Source organism: Periophthalmus magnuspinnatus, chromosome 24 (genome assembly GCF_009829125.3).
Source record: "Periophthalmus magnuspinnatus isolate fPerMag1 chromosome 24, fPerMag1.2.pri, whole genome shotgun sequence".
NCBI classification, from domain to species: Eukaryota; Metazoa; Chordata; class Actinopteri; order Gobiiformes; family Gobiidae; genus Periophthalmus; species Periophthalmus magnuspinnatus.
In genome coordinates, this window is record NC_047149.1 from 13,344,985 (window position 1) to 13,361,554 (window position 16,570).

A 16,570-nucleotide genomic window follows, 5' to 3' on the forward strand; every position below is an offset into this window, starting at 1 on the left:
TATAGGAGTTTTTCCAGGGTTTGGAGAGCCATATGATCCTCACACAGACATTCTACACTAAAGTGGCTGGATTGGTAACACAGCGGGAGAGCCAGACTTTGGAGGAGACTATGACCTCTGCCCATAGTGTGTTAAAACAAGCTCACAGGCGAGGAGTGGAGTTGGAGGGCATTTTAGAGGTGCAGATTGGTTATTTTTAAAGCATGAAAATATTACATATACTGAAACCTAATCTGTAATTTTCTGTGTCAGTCATGGAGTAGACTAGTGGAAGACTACCAGGAGTTGTGTAAACAGCTGGAGGCCGTGGAGTCCAGTATCCCGGCTGTAGCACTGGTGGAGGAGACAGAAGAGAGGCTGGCAGAAAGAATCTGTCTATTCCAGGTAACATTTAACATTTAATTTGAGTATGACATGTGTTTTATTTATATTTGGATTGGATACAAAATTATTGAAAACTGGATTTCACAATTTATGTTAAAAAAAAAAATCGTTCTCGTGGACCCAATCTTGTCGTAGTTGTGTCTCATCCCATCCCTAGTTAGCCTTAACTGTACTACAACTAAAACAGAACAACGTGAAGAAATGATAAATGACTGTATTTTAAAACTTAAATTACATAGATTTTTTTTTCATAATTTGATTAATTAATTAATTAATTAATTTGTTTCAAGCGTCTAAAGGCCAGTCTGACAGAGCACCAACCCCAGCTGTACCAGGTGCTGGAGGAGGGTAAACGGCTTCTCCTGTCTGTGGGATGTTCAGACCTGGAGAACCAGCTCACCCAGCTGGGGGATCACTGGCTCTCGTCCACCACCAAAGTCAATAAAGAGCTGCATCGACTGGACTCCACGCTCAAACACTGGAGCAGGTCAGTGTAACTATGGCTACTATGGCTATAATATGTTGATGTAGGGCAAATTGCTTAATATGTAAAGTGTTTACATTTACTGTTTTGAAATCTCAGGTATCAGAGTGAGTCGGCAGAGTTGAGCCAGTGGTTACAGTCGGCTCTAGGTCAACTTGAGTTTTGGACTACACAATCTGTAACTGTACCTCAAGAGCTGGAGAATGTTCGAGACCACCTTTATGCATTCCTTGTGAGTTTGTTTTTAAAATCTTAAATCAATATTTGAATGTTTGAACTACAACATCTAAGAAAAATAATTTGCTTTTTCATTTAGGAGTTTTCTAAGGAAGTAGATGCCAAGTCTTCATTGCGTTCTTCAGTGTTGAGCACAGGCAATCAGCTTCTTAGATTGAAACGAGTGGACACTGCTGGTTTGAGGACAGCCCTGGGACACATCGACACTCAATGGGCAGAGCTGCTCACCAGAATCCCAGTGGTGCAGGAAAAACTCCATCAGGTCTGGAAAATATTGTAATTATATGCAATAACAAGATATTTTTGTTGAATGAATATTTACTTTTTATCTTCAGTTGCAAATGGAGAAGCTGGCATCACGTCACGCCATCACGGAGCTCATGAGCTGGATCTCTGTCATGGAAAATATAATCGTAGAGGATAAAAACAAGATTACAGAAGCAGTGGGGTCAGACAAAGTGCAGAGCTTTTTGCAAAAATATAAGGTACAAATTAAAATACATACATATTTGTTTAGGTAGCACTGTTGTGGACTCATGTTGTGCTGTGCTTGTTACAGGGTTTTCGTATAGATTTGACTTGTAAGCAGCTCACTGTGGACTTTGTGAATCAATCAGTGCTGCAGATTAGCAGTCAGGATGTGGAGGGAAAACGCAGTGATAAAACGGATTTTGCAGAGAAGCTGGGAGCGATGAACAGAAGGTGGCAGATACTGCAGGGATTGATTACAGAAAAGGTACGGCCAAGAGTCAGAACGTTATTGAAAATACTGTGATTATAATGCAAGATATTGTAGTTTTACAGAATGTATAAATACGTGTTTAACTTTTTGTACCACACTTCCTGAAATAGTTTAGTAGTTTTTTGCCACCCCTTGAACTGCCACCTTAATGTGGTGGAGGGGTTTGAGCACCCAAATGATCCTGGGAGCTTGGTTGTCGGGGACTTCATGCCCCTGGTACGGTCACCCATGGCAAACAGTTCCTGCAGGATGGGTGAGACCAAGAGCGATTCAAAAGCCCTTCATGATGAGTACAAGAGCAAGGCCAGCTATGTTGCCTGGACAGGCATTACCAGGGACCCACCCTGGAGCCAGTCCTGGTGTGGATGCTTGACAGCGAGTGCCTGGTGGCCCCTATGGGGCCCCAAAGGAGTGATGTGGGGCGTCCTCCCTCGGACCCACCACTTGCGGGAAGATCCGTGAGGGGTCGGTGCAGAGAGATCTGGGCGGCAGTCGAAGGCACAAGCCTTGACGACTGGATCTCCAGACATGGAGACTTGCTCTAGGGACTGGGGGAAAAGAAGAATCTAGGATTGAGGAGGAGCAGTGCAGTTTTCATCCCGGTCACGGAACACTGGACCAGCTCTATACTCTCCATTGGGTCCTCGAGGGTTTATGGGAGTTTGCCCAACCAGTCTACATGTGTTTTGTGGATCTGGAGAAGGCATTCGACCGTGTCCCTTGTGGTGTCCTTTGAGGAATGCTCCAGGAGTATGGGGTCCGGGGCCCTTTGCTAAGGGCTGTCCAGTCCCTGTATGACCAGAGCAGGAGCTGTGTTCACATTGCCGTCAGGGCCGCCCTTTGTCACTGGTTTTGTTCATTGTATTTATGGACAGATTGGAGGGGGTCCGGGCCGGGTAATGACCGCAGGGTGGCTGCTTAGAGATAGGTTGAGGAGCTCGGTCACATGGGAGGAGCTCGGAGTAGAGCCGCTTCTCCTCCACATCGAGAGGAGCCAGCTGAGTTGGCTCAGGCATCTGTTCAGGATGCCTCTTGGACGCCTCCCAGGGAAGGTGTTCCAGGCATGTCCCACTGGGAGGAGGCCCCGGGGAAGACCCAGGACCCACTGGAGGAATTATGTTTCTGACTATGACTCTGGGCTGGCCTGGGAACGCCTTGAGGTCCCACAGGAGGAGCTGGAGAACGTGTCTGGGGTGAGGGAAGTCTGGGAGCCCCTGCTTAGACTGCTGCCTCTGCCATCCGGCCCCAGATAAGCGGAAGAAAATGGATGGATTTTCTTGCCAGTCATGAATGCATTTCTTTCAGTGTGTCATTATTGATCAATGAAAAATAATTACATGTACTATGTGTATTTTTTATTATAGATTCAGTTGTTGGAAGGACTTTTGGAAAGTTGGTTAGAGCACGAGAATGGAGTCCAGGCCTTGAAAACCTGGCTCACCCTACAAGAGGAGAAAGTAAAAAAGAAGCACAGGATAGAGGATGTGGCATCAGTTCAAAATGCACTTAAAGACTGTCAGGTAAACACAAAAACATAAATAATTATGTTTAATCAATCTCATATTTATTGTATTTTCTGTATTATTTTTAATATGAAATTGTTGTTGCTTTATAGGAGTTAGAAGAATTAGTGAAGGAAAAAGAAAAGGATCTGGAGAAGGCAGTGGAACGTGGAAACGCACTTATTCAGAACAAAAGAACAGAGGCCTGCGCTGCTGTCAGAGAGACCCTAAAGAAACTGAACCAGACCTGGACTCAGCTGGACCACATGGTTAGTCATTGTGTGTTTTTGTTATTCATATATTTAAAACATAAGTAAGTATAAATACATCTTAGGAATATGGTGAATTATGCAATGATTTTAACTATTTTATGTAATGATTTTAAACAAATGCATCCTTAGGCTCTTGCATTTTTTAAATACAGGATGTCACTTAATATAAGTAAATTGTCATATGAATGGCTAAAACAAACTGATGTAAAAAACAAAAACAAATTACTGATGCAAGCACTTATGAATGAAAAAACATTTATATTTACAAATAGTATTGTTGATTACATGGCTGCATTTACATTAATTTATATGTGAAATGACCATCCTAACGACTGTAACTTGAATATTTGTAATATTATTATTATTTCCACCTCTGCAGATAAGTCAGATGAAGGTGAGCTTGAAATCAGTATTGGAGCAGTGGACCCTGTACAGACGCGCAGCAGAGGAGATTAATGGATACCTCATGGAGGGCAGGTACTCGGTGTCTAGGCTGCACCTTCTCAACGGGTCCCTTGAGGCAGTCCAGCAGCAGGTGGAGAGTCTAGAGGTGAGCTGTTCCTGGTGTTCAGAAATACAACTACTGAATTTGTTTTAACACATGTTTTGGTTTGTGAGAAGAATTTGCAGGAGGAGATGGATAAGCAAGAGAGCAGTTTGAAAAAGTTTGGGACAGTAACACAACAGCTGTTAACAGAGTGTCATCCATCTGTGGCCGAAACATTAAACCGGGCACTTGGAGATGTCAACATAAGGTACAATGAACCAATAAGATATACATTACTCTATATTCTTAACAATTGTAATCAATAATGTATGTAATTTGTAATTTTCAGGTGGAATGGTTTACTTGAGCAGATATCAGATCAAATGAGGAGCAGTAAGGCCCTGCTGGGTTTGTGGCAACAGTATAAGACATTGTACAACCAGTGTGTGATCGCAGTTCAGAAACAGGAGCAAAGGGCAGACCGTCTGCTCAAGAGCGCCACTGACAGGGAGATCTCAGAGGAGGAAAATCTAGCATGGATGAAAGATTGTGATGTAAGTATTATTGGTCAGCTAATCTTTTATTCAATAACCAATATTAACCTGTGTCAGTGAATGACTTTATGAACCTTTGCCAGTTGGTTTATTGTAACACTGACATACAGTACATGCTGCTGTTACACGTATTTATATTTATTATTTATTTATTATTATAAGTGAATTTGTGATTTTTAAATCAGAGGGCTGTCTCTTCAGATTTTTTTTGCTTTTGGATGCGTTCAGAAACAGTGTGCCAGTTCATTCACAAAGCCTCTATTCCATGTGCAGCATACCAAATTGCAGCCTGCCCCTTTGTCTGTTTAAATGTAGATTCACTGCACAATTGAACAAAAGCCTTTTGAGACGAGAGCTTCAGAGGAATGACAGGTCCTGATTTACACTACGGGGTGCCCCAATGTCACAGCGCAGTTGTGGAGCTCACCCTTTCTAGTGATTTTTTTTTTTTAAACTTCAAGATATCTGAGCCTAGGGATAGTACCACTATGTGCCACAAGTCCAGTATTCCATATCTTAAATATAATAAATAATACAATTATAATAACTACAATTACAATGAAATAACAATAACGACAACTGGAATATAACTAGTACAACGTCCTGCCTTTAAGCTGGACAAGAAATTACATAAACAAAGTTTAAGCCTGTACTTGTCCATAAACAAAATCAAAACTTCAAAAGATCACCAAATGATACATTGATAACATAGGCAACAATGTGAGACTGAGAACTATTACGGTAGTTGTTCAGATGAAATAACCAGCATATGTTTTTGGTGCAGGATTGTCTGAGTAGCCAAGCCTCAGTGCACCAGTCCCTTCAGCAGCTGCAGACTTTGGGGCAACAACTGAAAAGCCAAGTGGACACCTCCTCCTTGGCAGCCCTCCAGACAGACCACCTGTCCCTCACACACCGCCTAGCAATGCTGGAGCACTCCCTCCACAGGCAACAAGAAGTACTGCAGGTATTAAATCGACTTGCACTTCCATGGTTTAAAATGTAAATTAATACAGCTACAGCTTATGAAGCGATCCTGTTCATCAGGACTGTCATAGAATTATGTTTGATGGCATAAATACTGAAAGACATATTATTAGTAGAATACATGTGTCTTTGTTTCCAGTGTGGCTCTCAGTCATGTGAAAGTTTCCGAGAGCAGTTGAACACACTTGTCAGAAAAGCAGAGGAGGCGGAGGAGGTGCTGAAGGAGCCAGATCCCATAGGTCTATCAGACTTGACTGCTCTGCAGACCCATATGGACAAACTCAAGGTAACATTGTGCTGTATGGTAATAAGTCTGTGTATACCGCTGAGCCTGTTACTTAGATCTGCGCTGGGTCTCCAGATTGAGCTGTTGAAATTGAGCAGTCTGGCAGCAGACCTGGAGCGTGTGAATGATTTGGTTTACCGACTGCCTGTCAGTGACTCAGACATCAAACAACTGCAGAGTCTGAACAGATCCTGGACCGCTCACTCTGCTCACCTCACCGAGAGATTCAGGTACACTTTCCTGAACATGTCATGAAAGAAAAAGTAAAAACAAAACTATATAAAACTGCCTCTTTATTTTCATATTTCACATATTTAGCAAACTGCAAGCCATGATGCTGCAGCATCAGAGCTTCCTCCAAAAGTGTGAGAGGTGGATGGACTTCCTGTCTCAGACTGAACAGAAACTCGCAGCTGAGATTTCAGGCAACTACCAGAGTCTGCTGGAACAACAAAGAGACCATGAGGTATGTCAAAGTAACTTCTTTATGATTACCCCCTGCGACAAACTTATGTTTCTGTAACATAACTTGAAAACAAATTGCTTATGAGAGATTAAATGTATTTGCATGATTCCTGAATCTATAAAAATCTAAATGGCTCTAGTTAAATGCAATTTTGACTGATGAGGAATCCACTGTTACAGCTGTTCCAGGCTGAAATGTTCAGTCGACAGCAAATCCTTTATTCGATCATCAGTGATGGGCATCGCATGTTAGACCAGGGACAAGTGGATGACAGGTAAGCACATGCCTAATGATTTAAATGTATTCCGCCAACATATGTATAAATATGCTAATGTTTGTCTCTGTAGGGATGACTTCAGCGTGAAGCTAGCCCTGCTGGGTAACCAGTGGCAGTGCGTGGTGAGACGCGCCCAGCAGAGGAGGGGTATTATTGACAGTTTGGTGAGACAGTGGCAGAATTACAGAGAAACGTCAGAGAAACTGCAGCGATGGCTTCAGGAGGTGTCCCATGAACCAGACCTGCATCAGTCTGGAGAGTGTGTGGCCTTACAGCAGGCCAGGAACCTGTTAGACCAGATACAGGTGGGTTAGATTTTTTGCAGTTGGTACAATTTTAATCTAGTTTTGGTGGTCGTCAAACTATCCTAAAACTGTGTTTTTAAGTCTTAAATTTCACCAGTCAAACCCTGAAGGTACTGATACTTTCCTGGAGGTTCCCTGGGAATACACCCTAGAAGTCACTCACTCAACCGTAGTCCTTTGAAGCTTGTCTGACATGTGTATGCATTTTTTATTAGGTCAATTCAAGGGCATATGCAGCTAATTTATACTCTACAAAAGGTCATTATTGTGTATCTGTACTATCTTTTGAAGCTTTCCATGCCTTCAGATTTTAATCAAGCCAAATCTATCCCAGTCTTAATTAACTCACACCTAATCTTTTCCATGTCCTGCTGTAGCCCCCCTTAGTAACCCCACTGTCCCATCTGTTTGTGTCCTGGCTGTTACAGCTCAGAGAGAGGGTGCTCCACCGACAGCAGGGGGTCTACATCTTGACTGTGGAGGCCGGGCGGAGTCTGCTCATGTCAGCCGACACCCAGGCCGAGTCCAGGCTCCAAACCGAGCTTATGGAGATCCAGGACAAGTGGAGACACGCCCACCAACATCTAGACCAGCAGAGGCGAGAGCTGCATGGGTTACTCAAGGTTAGAGGAACCCTACAAATAATGTTGGGTTCTTATGAGTTAAATCAAAGAGTAAATTTGAATACTGAAAAAATAGGAAATAATTTTGGTTTATATAAATTATAGTTTTTAATTTTTAATTTTTTTTATTTTTTTATTTTTTTCTTGAATGCAATCACATACATTCTGGATAAACCTAGAGGTAGAATCAGCAGTCTTTGGATGACCTCTAAATTAGCTGATTTTAGCATCAGGGGCTATAAATGAGAGCAAGTAAATAGAATTTATTTTTGTTTAAAAAAGCTTTTTAGTCCCTTTCCCTCTTTGTATGGCTCTAGAGTATATTGTGAAGGTTTCTTTCAGGCTAACTATAGCTCCACTGCAGCTCATTTCTTATTAATGATTTCTGTGTTCTCAAAACGTAAATCTGTGGAGCTTAATCTATCTCACTGGATCCACATTTATTTCTGCTTTGTCACTGTGTGGTGCTGCTTTGCTTTACTCACAGCCAATTTGATAATTGAATGTGCAATCATATAGGTTAAGTATTTAATCAAGAAGCTAGGGACCACCACCAATGGTGTGTAAAATAATTGTCCATGTAACTTGTAGAAGTATGTAATATTAGTTCATTATGTCAATGTTTCATACATATTGATATCTTTTGTATAGAATTGGGAGCGATGTGAGAAAGGCATAGATGCGTCGCTGGAGAAGTTGAGGGCCTTTAAGAGCAAGCTGTGTTTGCCTCTCCCTGACCATCATGAGGAGCTGCACGCTGAGCAAATCCGATGCAAGGTAAATGTTGTTCTATACAGATGCTTTCTAAGGTCATTGGTGACACTGATGTATACGCCTGCCTATGTAGTACTAGACTATGTCTGGTCCTAATAGATTTTGGTATTCAAGCTCCCAGTACATAACTGTCTCCCTCTAACCTGCTAATCTATCCATGAGGATGAACACAGAAACAGTCAGACAGATGAAAGATAAGCTCTTGTCTCATTGTGTAACGTTGTTATTTGGGTCAATCAGGAGTGCAGTTTGTGCCTCATGTTTTTTAAATGTTATTTATATTTACTTTCTCTAAATTCTTATCACTTCTAACTGAATACCTTTTTGATATACAGTTACAGATGTTCAATAGTGTATTCTTTGTGCCAGATAAATGTAGAGGATGTCCATGTACTGTATATGCCAAATCATTATGCAAATCATTGCATTTTCATCCAGATAAAATGCTGTGACAAACTATATAAATAAAACATCAAGACATTTTTGAATCATCTTTTGACATGGTTATTTAAAAACATTATTCTTCTGAGTTCCCACCAAAACCATTTAATTTGTGTATTCTATAGCCCCTGCCGGTATGTAAGGTAATGTTTCATGCATGACACATTGCCGGTTCCTTGGGGAGGAGGGGGCAGTGAGCATGGCTGTTAGCATCAACTGAGGACAGAGAGGGGGGTGGGGTGAGAGCTGTGCTTGGAGGAAAGAGAGAAAGAGGAGGAGGAGAGGGGGCATGCGCATGAGGAGCCCGAATCATAGAGAGCATCACTTTTAGCTGTGGGGGAGTGGACATGTGTGTGCTAGCCGTTTGGGGTGTGATGGAGACATTGACGGGGGCCACAAATACAAACAACAAAGCTAAACCAGCACAGTGACAGAGGAGGAGAAACAAGGTTAGATGCCTCTTGTTGGTTAGCATCTCTCAAGGTTACAGCCAGAAAAAGCTAGTTTGTTTATTGCAACACACTTAATTGTATCTTTATGCAAGGTATTTTATGTTGCAAATTTGTTATAATTAATTTTGGTTGTAAATTGTTTCATTTTGATTCTATTTGACTTTGCATATTGCTGTTAGATTATTACTTATATGAAGGTAGCCAACAGTGCTTTCCCTGTAATGCTGGTCTCCTCTGCATGATATTGAATGTAATGATGTTATCTGTGTTTTAGGAGTTGGAGGGCACCGTGGAGGGTTGGGCGGACGATCTCACTTCCTTGTTTATGTTGAGGGACTCGTTGGACGGTGTAGTCAGTCCTGATGACATCACCGTCCTTCAGCAACGACTCCAGCTCCTCCAGCGCCAGTGGGAAGAGGTCTGCCACCAGGTAGAGGCTGCAGCATTTTTTAAAGGAATCTCCATTGAATATTTTATTTTACATAATTGCTTTATACACAGGTTTACTAGTTCTTCTATATCCCTTCTAATACACTTCTAAAATGTTTGTACCACATCAGCTTTCCCTGCGGCGGCAGCAAGTGAGTGAGAAGTTAAATGAGTGGGCTGTGTTCAATGAGAAGAACAAGGAGCTGTGTGAGTGGCTCACACAGATGGAGAGCAAGGTTTCTCAGAACGGAGACATCAGTATCGAAGAGATGATTGAGAAGTTGCGCAAGGTATAAATACTAGTTTGCTTCTCTCTTCTTGTATAAATAAGTATAACTCAATTAAAGATACAAATTTTCATGTTCTGTTCCATCAGGATTACCAGGAGGAGATCAGTGTGGCTCAGGAGAATAAACAACAGCTGCAGGTAATGGGTGAGCGTTTGGCCAGAGCCAGTCAAGACAACAAGGCCTCTGACATCCAGCACAAACTCAGCAAAGTCAGTGAGCGATGGCAACACCTACTTGACCTCATCGCTGCCAGGTGAGAGTGCACTAAACAGAAATTAATACTTTTTATAGTGATAATTTGTGTGCAATTCCTCTTATCAGCACTAGATGTCACAGTTCCAGTTTCATACTGAACATTGAACTTTGATCTTTGAATGGTTTCACACTACATTCTTCTGGCTATTGCTCTTTGAGCTTTAAGGATGAGGACAGTGACCCCAATGACACAGCTTCACTCATTTTGGTTCTTATCTATCCACAACTAACACATGACATTTCAAAAAATCTTGTATCTTTTACTGTTTTAAGCAAAAATTGAATTGATAAATGGAAAATCCTATGGAAATCATCCTATAATTACACAGTGCTCGGACCATCAACCTTTTCCATTGTGTTTGTGTCCTCAAATTACGGCAGCTCTATACCACATGCTTCTGAGTGTGGTCTTGTTTTAGCAGCAGCACTTGTCACTCCCCCTTCCCCAAACACTCAAACACGTCTGTTCTCCTTCTCTTTTTTTAACTTCGGTCACCAACAGTTGATAACTCACAGTTGTGCCCGACCACTACCCACTGCTGCCCCTCCCCCCTATACTCAGGCAAAGTTTACAGAAAGTCCCATGTGGAGCTCCCAGACGAAAGAGACAAACGTTTGGATCTTTACACTTCTCGACGTTCCCGACACTATCATTGTCTTTGGGAATTTTAGACCCCCATGGTTTTGGATTTAGTGTTGGATAACATGGCAGGATGCCCGAGTGAGGATCTGCCAGAATGTGACTGCGATATCAACAGGCAGGATCAAGTTTTTGTTTTAAAGAATGCACTTATCTCAGGCACCTACTTGCCTAGTTGAGTCTATGTCGAATATATGATTCATTTTAAATATCTGTTTTACATTAGCAAACTGTGTATTTGCAGTATGTTGTATGACAATATTTATATCAGTTATTGGAATGTGAGGCCTCAGTGTGTTATTGATATGTGGCTTTGAAAGCACATGTTTATTAGGTCATGTAGTGCTCATACACACATGCTGTATTTTTACCTGCATCTATATTAGCAAATAGTTGCAATGGCTCTGCTGCTTTAAAATGCTTTAATATACCATTAGCACTTTTAAAGTAGAGCATGCATTTAACACTTCCTAAACTTTAATGTTGCTTTCTTATAACTTTTGACACATTGTGTTCAAAGCTCATGTATTATGATTGTTTTTATTATTTTTGCAAATGAATACTATATATTTTATAATTTATATTATTCACGTTATTCCAGTCTACCCACTTTTACTTCTGACTACTACCAACCCATATTTCCATTGTGATTTGCATTTCTGGTTAAATGGTCATTTTGTTCATTTAAATGGAGAAGTAGAGAAACATTTTGCACTAAAATACTATATGAAGTTGTTCATGTTCATGGTCAAAAACAAATCAACGATGCACCCTTTCTCTTGGTGGTGTCATTTGTATACAACTTATTTGCTGCCTTCCAATGCAGAATTAAACAACTGGAATTATTATGTGCCCATAGCAACTACTTGGATAAAAATCAATAAGAGGTTACAATATGTTCACTATCATGTTATGTATATTGATGTGTTTTCAAGTACGGGCAGTGTAGAAGTGTATAAGTATAAAACTGAGTGGAGAGAGGAATATTTTAATTGGTGGATCAAGCTTCTTATTTAAGGTGTATAGTAAAGTTTTTTTGAGTGCTGATGTTTTCTGACCTCTCCTCTCTTGCTGTGTGACCTTCAGGGTGAAGAAGCTGAGGGAGACCCTAGTTGCTGTGCAGCAGCTGGATAAAAACATGAGCAGTCTGCGCTCGTGGCTTGCTCACATCGAGACCGAGCTGTCCAGGCCCATCGTCTATGACACTTGCGACGACCAAGAGATCCAGAGGAAACTCAACCAGCAACAGGCAAGCACTGCACACATTCAAGCAACAAATGCACATCAACTTCAAATAATATGCCAGCCCATGATACTTACTCACTCAAATTGTTTATCTAACTATTATGTACAGTATAATATGGTGTTTGTGGACTATGAATGAGCACGTGAGGGAAACCACATTGTGACTCATACAAACTGGTGCAGTATGACTATCCTGTTCTCCTGCCAACACATGCCAGCTCTAAATCAAGCCTAGACTCAAAGACTACACACATCATGCAAAATAGTGCACTTTTAATAAATGAGTAAAGGTGCACTATGTAACTTTTCTGGTTAGAGGTCAGTCACCTTCTTGTCTCCAAGGTTATGGCTTGTATTTATTCACTTACAGGTGTTTTTATTGCTCAAAAATACTTAAAAAAGTGGGATCACCTATCTACTGATCTACCCTGTAACTTGCTCTGGTGGTGCCAGCTGCTTTAATGCAATACTGTAGGCAAACAATAACATCTTTCTGGAGACAAGAAGGCGCACTTAAATAAATCCATGAGGCACACTGCAGTTTCTAATTGAGCATCAGTTGTGCACATCACATCCCTGGCCATTGTTATTGCCTGCTATTGTTTCCCAAGTGTAGACAGTTAAACATTATGACTTTGATTTCTACAGGAGCTGCAGAGGGACATCGAGAAGCACAGCACCGGTGTGGCCTCTGTGTTAAACCTGTGTGAAGTCCTGCTCCACGACTGTGACGCCTGCTCCACGGAGACCGAGTGTGACTCCATCCAGCAAGCAACAAGAGGCCTGGACCGCCGATGGAGGAACATCTGCGCTATGTCTATGGAGAGGAGGCTCAAGTAGGCTGCAATGACAGACTGGTGAAATTATAATCATATCCAAAATAATAACTTTAATTAACCTCATAATTTGTGTAGGATTGAGGAGACTTGGAGATTGTGGCAGAAGTTTCTGGATGATTACTCCCGGTTTGAAGAATGGCTGAGGACATCGGAAAGAACAGCTGCTCTGCCAAAACTCTCAGGAGGGCTGTATACTGTAGCCAAAGAGGAACTGAAGAAATTTGAGGTGTGTACATTTTTTTTTATCATTCAAGTGTTGGCATTCCAATGTACTTCTTGTGCCTGTCCAGATAAATATCGAAACTTAAGAATATTTAGCAAAATACCTTAAATTGTTTTACTGTATTGCCAAAATATTCATGCATAATATTTTACTTATTTCTCTTGCTTCATGACAAAACACTTATGCCACGAGGCAGTTGTCACAGAGCAAGCAGAAGTAGAAACATGAGGGTCATGTTACAGTAGCTGGGCGCCTGGTCTGTCAGCTGCTAGGGTCCATCACAAGTCACATGTCATTTCTGATCACTGTAAACTCACTGAACTCTTTGTTTTGTAAAGTGGCAGTTCTTAAATCTGCACTATGTAACTATTCTGGAGGGGAAAGGGGGAGCTGGCTATTAAACATACCCATCATGAATTAATGTTATTACTGTGCTTTTATTGAAAAATCAATTCTAATTCTGATCTGGGCCACCTTTCCCAAGATCTGACCTGTAACTTGGCCTTTTACCTGCTAGTCTAGCACAAGAAGGTAGTGGTCCCACCATAGTTGCATAGTGGACCTTTAAACACAGGCTCAAGGTACAGATATGAGCCACAAGAAATGGTTGTGTTATAACAAAAAAGGAACGATCAACACTAAGATATGTTTTATGCTGGTAAGCACTTATGTCACATTGAAAACACTACACTACAAGTTTATGGGTCTTTGTGACAGGCCTTCCAGCGCCAGGTGCAGGAGTGTCTGACACAGTTGGAGCTCATTAACAAACAGTACCGACGTCTGGCCCGGGAAAACCGCACCGACTCTTCCTGCCGCCTGCGAGAAATGGTGCATGATGGGAACCGGCGCTGGGACAACCTGCAGAAGAGGGTCACTGCTATTCTGCGTAGACTTAAGGTAATACATAAGAGGATTTGCAAAACTTTTTCAGTCTGATTTTACCATTTAATGTATGTAAACATTTTTGTGATTCTTTCTCTTATTCAGCACTTTATTGGTCAGAGGGAGGAGTTTGAAACGGCAAGGGACAGTATCCTCGTGTGGCTTACAGAGATGGATCTCCAACTGACCAACATAGAGCACTTCTCAGAATGTGATGTTCAAGCCAAAATTAAACAACTTAGGGTAAGAGTGATTACAACTAAATTTTTTCGGATACTGGTATAATGCGGCATGATATGTTACCAAAGATGTTAATACATTACGTCCAAGCTATGTATACAAAAGTTTGAGTATAAGTATAGCTTTAGAGACAGATTAGAGATCTATTTATGCTTTTGTCCTGCCTCATCCATGGATTAGTCTAATTTTAGACCATGTTTAGCCCTAGTTTAGGCCTCATAAAATCCAGGTTTAGATCTGATGCTACTCTCAAAGTAACATCTTTGGTGTTACTTGGTGTGAAATGTTTGAGAACCTCTGCTATTATGTATTTAGCTTGATTTTACTATAGCAATTAATTTTAACAATTACCTTTAGGATTGGCTAATATTACAAAGATGTAGTATTTCTCATTGTGTATTTGTGTAGGCATTCCAGCAGGAGATTTATCTGAACACAGGAAAGATAGAGATGGTGTTCAGACACGGAGATGCTCTGATAGAGAAGAGTGAACCACTGGATGCCGCAGTGATCGAGGAGGAGCTGGAGGAGCTGCAAAGATACTGTCAAGAAGTGTTTGGACGAGTGGACCGCTACTACAAGAAGCTCACACGGCTGCCTGTGAGTCCACCCTCTCTGTACATGACTAGTCACTCTAGTTTAACATTGAACTTGAGGACAGATCCAAAATAATGAAGTTTGCATTTTGCAGATTTGTTGTCATGGTTTATGGTTAATATCTCTGCAATTACTGATCTTCCTCACATGAAACAAAAACTGACCCAAGGTTCAACGTATTCTCTATTCCTCCATTCAGTGTAAATTAACTAAAGTTTCACTGTTTTTAACACATTTTGTGTCTGGTGCTCTAATACATCAAAGAACAATCGTGGATAGACTTTGAATGAGTTTTCATAGCATGCACTGCAGTTGCAGAAAAATTGTGTTGGCCTCAATTGTACCCTTTTTACTATATCTTCTTGCTCTTCCTACAGTTGGCCGATGATGACCTTGATGGCTCAGACAGAGAGCTGGACCTGGAGGAGGGTCCTGAGCTCCAGTGGTCAGACTCTCCTGTTCCTCGGGGGTCCAATCGCCCCACCTCAAGCACTGCCCCACTCCTGAGGGCAGAGCGGTCAGGCCGGGACACTCCAGCCAGTGTGGACTCTATCCCTCTGGAGTGGGACCATGACTACGACCTGAGCAGAGGCCTGGAGAGTCCAGGGGGGCGTGGCCACAGGCAAAACCCAGACCAAGAAGACGAGGAGTACCTCAGGACGGCCTCTGCTGTGCTGTCAGGTTAGACTATATGATGAGTGTTAAAATATATAGGGCCTTAATTGACAAAAATGGCACAAACTGTTTCTTATTTTAATCCAAAAACATATACAGTAGGAGATGTATTTATCTTGTTGACATATTTCACCTGCTAGCTGCAAGCCACCCTATGTTTACTATTTTGATCTATAAAACACAAAAAATGAGTATTGAGTTCAACTTACATGTAATTAAAAATGCAAACTTACATTTAAACTTATAACTGACCTGTGACAAAATGATATGTTTCTAATATATCAGGGTCTTCTCAAGCCTTATGAATCGTGTTGTAAAAATGTTATGCCTTTCTTCCCAGATGTAGTAATCCCAGAGAGTCCAGAGGCCTATATTAAACTGACTGAGAACACTTTGAAATCCTCGTCTGGTACGAAGAGTCAACAGTGCTAAAGCTAAAGAATAAAACAGCATGACTTAACAAAGCATGAGATTACACTACCAAAAAATTGTAAAAAGTCATTTAACACAGCAATGCTCCCATTTAAGAGTTTAAGCTGCATGTCTCCTTATCTAAAAAAAAATACAAGCATGATACAGTTTGCACGCGCTGTCCTACTTACTAATATATGACCATATTTTTGTTTTGTTTTTTTTCATTGTCAAGTAACATAATTTCCATCTTTTTTAATACTAAGCATGTTATTCCAGGACTAGAGTCTTTTGTCTCTTTTTATATCTGTGAATGTACATAATTTGACAGAGTTTTGTTTTTCAGGAGATGCAGCTCAGCTAGAGGCCAGTCTGAGGCAGCTGGACCAGGCTCTGGATGCAGGGGCGGTACCACCTTCAGCAGAGAGGAGGCCAATTGCCAACCGCAGCAGCCGACTCCACCTATATGGGCTATGACGCCAGATTAGCAATAGATTGAAATGACACTCAATCCTTTTCATTGGTTCTATGCACATGAGTTTGTTATTTTAACTTATGACTCATGCTG

General features: G+C 41.3%; 1 protein-coding gene across 1 annotated transcript in view; it reads left to right on the top strand.

Annotated features, from left to right (window-relative positions):
• The window catches only part of LOC117392804 (nesprin-1-like), a 39,695-nt gene that overhangs the window by 19,435 nt on the left and 3,690 nt on the right, over positions 1-16,570 (top strand). The window contains 32 exon segments of the mRNA XM_055232359.1: positions 6-179; positions 253-384; positions 675-871; positions 968-1,100; positions 1,185-1,367; positions 1,441-1,590; positions 1,665-1,841; positions 3,212-3,367; positions 3,463-3,618; positions 4,001-4,171; positions 4,243-4,376; positions 4,458-4,662; positions 5,447-5,629; positions 5,789-5,935; positions 6,011-6,165; positions 6,254-6,401; positions 6,581-6,675; positions 6,749-6,983; positions 7,412-7,606; positions 8,258-8,383; positions 9,548-9,703; positions 9,834-9,992; positions 10,079-10,245; positions 11,974-12,136; positions 12,781-12,968; positions 13,047-13,197; positions 13,912-14,094; positions 14,185-14,322; positions 14,728-14,919; positions 15,294-15,597; positions 16,349-16,401; positions 16,403-16,480. Coding sequence (XP_055088334.1) covers positions 6-179; positions 253-384; positions 675-871; positions 968-1,100; positions 1,185-1,367; positions 1,441-1,590; positions 1,665-1,841; positions 3,212-3,367; positions 3,463-3,618; positions 4,001-4,171; positions 4,243-4,376; positions 4,458-4,662; positions 5,447-5,629; positions 5,789-5,935; positions 6,011-6,165; positions 6,254-6,401; positions 6,581-6,675; positions 6,749-6,983; positions 7,412-7,606; positions 8,258-8,383; positions 9,548-9,703; positions 9,834-9,992; positions 10,079-10,245; positions 11,974-12,136; positions 12,781-12,968; positions 13,047-13,197; positions 13,912-14,094; positions 14,185-14,322; positions 14,728-14,919; positions 15,294-15,597; positions 16,349-16,401; positions 16,403-16,480 — 5,184 coding nt within the window.